We start from the raw sequence: 6,313 nt of genomic DNA, 5'->3' as shown, positions 1-6,313 counted from the left end.
TAATTGTTGTGATTATTCCAAATATTCCAAATTGAATTTCAAGTGAGCAGTTCAGCTTTTTATATATATATATATATATATATATATATATATATATATATATATATATATATATATATATATGTGTGTGTGTATATATATGTATATATTGTGTGTCTTTATTAGTTATTGGTATTATTAGTTGCTATTATCAAGTACAGTGACGATAACTGTGTCCCTGGTGGGAGGGACTAATACGCAAGGAAAGGATGCAAGTGAGGGAAACGGGGATGCAATTAATATACTTGGGATGTACCCTAAGAGACTTGGGATGTACCCCCAGAAGGGAGCATGACCCGGATATTGACAGTTTGTCAAGCCGGAAGAAGCGCGAGGTCCAAAATGTTTCAATATGTTGGACAAACTAATGTTATTAAGAAAATATGAGCCAGTTGTTTTGTTTTTTGTTTTGTTTATTATTCATTCTCTTTATTTTTTATTTTATTTTTTATCCTGATACACACTCCATACCAGTTGGTGGCGGTAATGCACCAATTCATTGTTTGTCACCCGCAGGTATACCTAAAAAAAAGAAGAAGAAGAAGAAAGAAGGTACACTTGTGTGCAGCAGGTCGGCTTCTCTATTTCACAATGTTATTTTCTAAGAGAGAACCCATCGCTATCGAGCTACTTATATGTCCACAAACACACGAGGAAGAATTTTGCCGTTGAGAGACATTCATATCTAGAAAAAACGAACCGTTGAGTTGGCATAGTATCCACGGCTGGCGGTTAGCGAGCTAACGGCTAACTGGCGGTTAACGTCAACATCCGCTAATGTCTAAAGCGTTTAGTCGGAACTAGTTTGCTTTTATGACATTTACGAGCTAATTTAAGACATTGGTTGTGCATTTTCCTTGTTTGTACATAGTTCTGTGTCATCAGCTTGTAAATTACTTGCAAATGAATGTGGAAAATGAAGCAAATGGTTTTTTTTCATGTCACTTAAAGTTAATTCAGTAATCTTAGGTTCTAACTAGTTAACTACTCAAGTAATAATAGTAAATAAATATATAATCTAATGAAAATGTATTCATGTTATATCATTTATTATTAATAACATATCAAATATATATAGTAATTATGATCATCATATAATTGTACTGCATTTGAGTACAAATACGACTGAATTTCCTTTGTGTTGCATTACGACAATAGATGGTCCTCGAATACTTTTACTTTTCCCACTTTACTTTAAGTACATTGAGCTATTAATATTTACGTACATTTACTTAAGTACGGTGTTTAATGCAGGACTTTTACATGTAGTCGTTACTTTTACTTCAGTGAATCCACTGGTTAGAACCACACATTTTAATAATGAGAACCCTCTTGTAGTAGAAAGATGCTTTTCACCCTCATTGACCTCTCTCATACTTAACACCATTATTTAATAAGATAAAAAGTCAAAATTCTATGAACAATTTAAGATACAGTGATGTGATATGATGCGTTCAAGTGCCTCTCTTAAATTCTTACTTTTAGTTTGAAGGTCTCTGGTTATAATATTGAACTTATACATTGAAGTCCTGCAAATTAAGACAGAGTTGGATAACGTTTTTCTTGTCTCGCAGGATGATCCATTTAAACTGGTGTCAGCTGATACAAAACGGGACTACAAAGGGCGAAGACCGGTTGAGGAGGTCAGCAGAAGCACATCTGCCCCGAGGGAACATTGCTTCTGACCTCTGATCCTCCGTAACCATGTCGGACATTACGGTCAACGTGAGCTACGCTGGTGGCTCTGCACGGAGGAGGCCTCAAAGAGGAACCCGAGGGAGATACAATAGGATGCGTGCTATCGGGCACAGGGGCCTCCTGGTAGGTAACGATACACACAACCACAGAGAGAGACAGCCCAGACCCTACCCACCTCCACTGCAAAATGGCGCCTTTACGCACGGCGCAGGTTCACCGCATCCAAGCGGTACAGCCGGCGCTTTCCACTTTAGCCACAATGCTTCGACGTCCACACAACACCTGCCTTCCAGGACTGCTAACAACAGAGGCTGCCGTGGAAAGCCAAAGGAGCCGGTGCACAGAAAACCGGCAACCACCGCCCACCGGCCCTCAGCGTCGTGCAGCCATAAACCCGCCACCGCCGCGCAGACTTCAGCGGGAATCCCCACAAAGTACCTCGCTCTTGACTGTGAGATGGTGGGTACGGGGCCCAAGGGGAGCATCAGCCAGCTGGCCCGCTGCAGTCTGGTGTCCTACGACGGAGACGTGGTTTACGATAAATTCATCAACCCCTCCGTGCCCGTCACCGACTACCGCACCCGGTGGAGCGGCATCCGGCGCAGTGACCTCGTCAACGCCACGCCGTACTCTGAGGCCAGGAAGGAGGTGAGGAAATCATTCTATTATCCAAGTGTGTTTTCACTGTTCCCTCTGTCACCTTTACCACTGAAGGAACACATCGGAAGGTAACCACACATGTACCGGTAGTTTGTTTTTCGATTCATTCATTTCTCATTTCGTGCCTAACAATGAAAATGTGTACATATGGTGTATGTTGTACATGCTTTGCAGTATAATTTTCCATCCAACTCAAAGATGGTGGAATACTTTGCCTCCTAAGAATTAGTTTGGCTTGTTGACTGATTCGAAAAATGTTTCACCCCACAGTCAAAAGACATTATTTGCGGCAACCTACGGTTCTGCCGAGTGAAGCAAATTCAGTGTCTTAAACCTGCATTCTCTGTACTGACCACCAGGGGGCGACTCCTCTGGTTGTATAGAAGTCTATAGAAAATGACTCTACTTCTCTCTTGATTTATTACCTCAGTAAACATTGTAAACATGAGTTTATGTCTCAATCTCTAGTTTCAAGTCTTCTTCAATACAGCATGATGTTCATTTAGTACATTATGGTCCATTTAGAGTCACACAGACCATAAAGCAGGGGATGCTTTAGGGCGGGGCTACACGCTGATTGACAGGTTAGTTTTATGTCCATTGAGTGGAAACGTGCTTGTTGCTCGTCTATAAAACGTTGCACATTGTCACATTATAGAGACATTATATTTGTTTTCATATAAATGAATTTGATCAACATGTCAACTTTGTAAAGTCAGTACCAAAAGAAGTGTGTGTCATGAACGTGAACGTTTGTGTTTCTCTTCCTGTTTGACCTGGCATCTCCGTTGTTGTCTTGTGGGACGAACGTCTTCATGTTTTATTCAGAATTGTTCTGCATTAAGATACAAAGTACACAAGTTTAGTATCATGTTAATATTTGAGATGCATATCAGCACTTCAGTGTTGTCCACTGTCAAATGATTAAGTTCCACTTTGAATGCAGCTATGGTGAAACGTTCTGGATAATCAGTGATTTGATTTAATTTGATTTGTTTTGTTTTGTTTTATGTATTTAATTTATTTCATACAATTTTTAATTGACTGTAATTTAAAGTTTTTGTTTGTGGTTGAATTCTCCATTCACACTGAACAGATCAGATTGCTTCCTGCGTATCAACAGTCTGTTTACTGTGAAAAATCATGAAAACTGTGCGTTCAGTTTTCCAAAACCTAAAACTGTCCTTTGAATAGAATGTCCACCTGTCACAGTCAAACAGTAGCTGCCTGTCTTTCCCCGTTCATCTCTTCTGACTTCTTCTGCAGATCCTGAGGCTGCTCATGGGGAAGGTGGTGATCGGCCACGCCATCCACAACGACTTCAAGGTCCTCGGTTACTCTCACCCGGGCGTCCTGACCAGAGACACGTCTCGAATCCCGCTGCTCAACCAGAAGGCCGGCTTCGCCGCCACCGAGTGCGCCTCGCTGAAGAGACTCACCAAGGCCATCTTCAACCGGGACATCCAGGTAAGGAAGTCCGCTCCACACGTATGCAGCTCGGCATGTCGCTCTCGTGTCTGAATAAACCTGCAAGTCACTTTAATGTAAACGAGTGTGAATGCTGCTGCAGTCATGCAAAGGCCACAGCAGGGTTAATATATGCAACGATTAAATACACGTTCTAAAATGAGATGCAACTTCATTCATCCAGGGGGAAATTGTTGCAGTACAAAATATGAAAGAGTCCAAATAACAACAAAATATAAACAATGAAAGTTATCAATCAGTTAAACTGAATGTTACAGGTTAACTGTACCACAGTAAGTAAGTTGCATGTAGAAAGAAAACGTCCAAATAGACATTTCGGACATTTTACGACTTTGTCTAATTGCATCTTTGCATAAGATAATGCCTCATTTGCATACTTTAACATGACATTTCATAAAACTTGTAGTTCAAAAAATAATTGAGGTCAAGAAAACATTTTTACATTTTTCGCAGACAGTAATCGACGCTTTCAACACCCGTAGAACAGCCTCGACAGCATCGCTGTCATTATTACGCCATGGTTCCAGCGCACAGCTGACAACCCCTTTAGTCCCGCCCCTGCCGCTGATTGGCTAATCGTGAGTCCCCCCCGCTGCCCTCATTGGTCGATGACCTTTTAATCGAGAAACCGCTGTTTCATGTCACGTTGCCGGACTAATCGGTCGACCAGAGCGGATTCAAAGGTTCAGCAGCACTTCCATACACCAAACCTCCAGCTTTCATTCCTGTCTTTACTTTGAAGGTTATCAGGAGTTATCAGGACGGGGTTGGCAGGAATTCCTAACAAAGAGAATAAAAGAAGTGGCTAAAACCAGCTTTACTCATGCCGGAGTGAATGACTGAGATACACCGCGTCTTAAAGGAGCCTCGTAGAGTTGTGAGCAAGTGTTTAAAACCAGATCCCTTTCTCTTGTGTCCTCAGACCGGGAGGAAGGGTCACTCTTCTGTGGAGGACGCCAGAGCCACCATGGAGCTTTACAAAGTGGTGGAGCAGGACTGGGAGAGGAAACTGGCCTCCAGGTCGCAGGCCTGCTAGTGCCAAGGTGAAGAGAAGAGACAACGAGGACATCAAACTGGGTTTAAATTGACGTTTTGTGGTTTCGGAGCGACCGATCTTCTCTCTTCTGCTGTCCTGTTGAGGAGAACGAAGAAACCCAGAACACTTCATCGCGGGAGGAGAACGTAACTCAGGGTTTGCATGGTGTTTATAAAGGTGATCCTGCCACTAGGGGGCAGTCGTGTCTTAATCCCAGCAACAAAACTACATCATGAATGATGACTCATCATGTTTAAATTAAGTCAGCTGTCAATTTAAAGGCCACTAAAAGAGATCAAACGAGATCTTTTGTGGATGACAAATAGTTATTCTATTTCATCCTTTACAGTCACACGTTTGAATGTTTTATTTCATGTAAATGTTTGAAAAAGAGTGAGAGAAAAACCCAGAATAGATTTCTAGAAAGAAGCAAAGTAGTACCTCAACAAAACATGATTAAATATTCCCACAAAGCCCACAGGACACATGGTAACCTCTGTGGGAGCTTGGTCCCCGATGTTCCTCATAAACTCCTCATGAGACGTTTACTTGACTCGCCCAGCATCCAGTTGTCCTTCTGACCTCCACTTCATGTAAATCTGCTGTTCTTTGAAAGGTGGATGTGCAGTTTCCTATGCAACGGCGGTGGAGGTCAGTCGTCTGCTGTAGATCCAGCGCGGTGCTTCGCTCCAATAAATCATTACCACACCATCATTTTGAGCACGTCGCGTCGTTTACACCGAGAGTCAGAAGTGAGGGGTAAATGGACACACAAGCGTTGAGCATCAACTCTTCTTCAGCCCCACTGTTCATGCCACCCTCACGTCAGAGGGACGACACACTCAGTTCATCGTACCGAGAGCTCTTTCTAACACATTTATATCAGCACCTCTGGACATTGTAACCTTCATGGCGGTGGGTTTCATCCGTTTCTCTCTGTTTGTCGAATAAACTGGCGACTATTATCAGCAGGGATTTAAAGTTTAAATGTCTATTTTCTAGTTTATGACAAATCTGAATGTAGCTGCCAAAGCCTCCGATGGTCACAGACTAAGTCGCTGGCAAAGGAGGCAGTGGAGTCTCCTGCGCTGGGAATGCTCCTCGGTGTGTCAGGTCGTAAATAGAGGACGGCAATAAACCACACAGGCAGACATCTGGAACCACGGACGACAAGTAGAGAAAAACCAAAGCGTTGGCTTTGCAGCTTCTTCCCTCTGTTGGAAACAGGCCAACAGAGGAATATCAGGAATCACGGGCCAAACAAATATAAATGTCGTTTTCAAGCAGTTACACTGCAAGAAAACATGAGTTTCTAGAGCAGAAAACAACACTGGATTCAATCCAATAAACCTATCAAAACGTACGATCCCTGTACCTTCAATGTGATTGACC

The 6,313-nt window shown here is 42.5% G+C and overlaps 1 protein-coding gene across 1 annotated transcript; it reads left to right on the top strand.

Annotated features, from left to right (window-relative positions):
* Positions 1–575: 575 nt before the first annotated feature.
* On the top strand, positions 576–5,851 carry isg20l2 (interferon stimulated exonuclease gene 20-like 2). Its single transcript, XM_079275088.1, has 4 exons — positions 576–610; positions 1,614–2,385; positions 3,664–3,864; positions 4,808–5,851. Exons 2-4 carry the CDS (start codon positions 1,744–1,746, stop codon positions 4,919–4,921), a joined length of 957 nt encoding a protein of 318 aa, XP_079131214.1. The 5' UTR covers positions 576–610; positions 1,614–1,743; the 3' UTR covers positions 4,922–5,851.
* Positions 5,852–6,313: the final 462 nt, after the last annotated feature.

The sequence above is a fragment of the Melanostigma gelatinosum genome (assembly GCF_949748355.1).
Source record: "Melanostigma gelatinosum genome assembly, chromosome: 9".
Classification (NCBI taxonomy): domain Eukaryota; kingdom Metazoa; phylum Chordata; class Actinopteri; order Perciformes; family Zoarcidae; genus Melanostigma; species Melanostigma gelatinosum.
Note: the sequence above shows the minus strand (reverse complement) of the source record. Positions and strands in the feature narration are given on the sequence as shown.

Coding starts and splice junctions, on each gene's coding strand:
- isg20l2 (XM_079275088.1), top strand. CDS start 1,744: ATGTCGGACATTACGGTCAACGTGAGCTACGCTGGTGGCTCTGCACGG. Junction 2,386..3,663: donor ACTCTGAGGCCAGGAAGGAG/GTGAGGAAATCA, acceptor CTTCTTCTGCAG/ATCCTGAGGCTGCTCATGGG. Junction 3,865..4,807: donor TCTTCAACCGGGACATCCAG/GTAAGGAAGTCC, acceptor TTGTGTCCTCAG/ACCGGGAGGAAGGGTCACTC.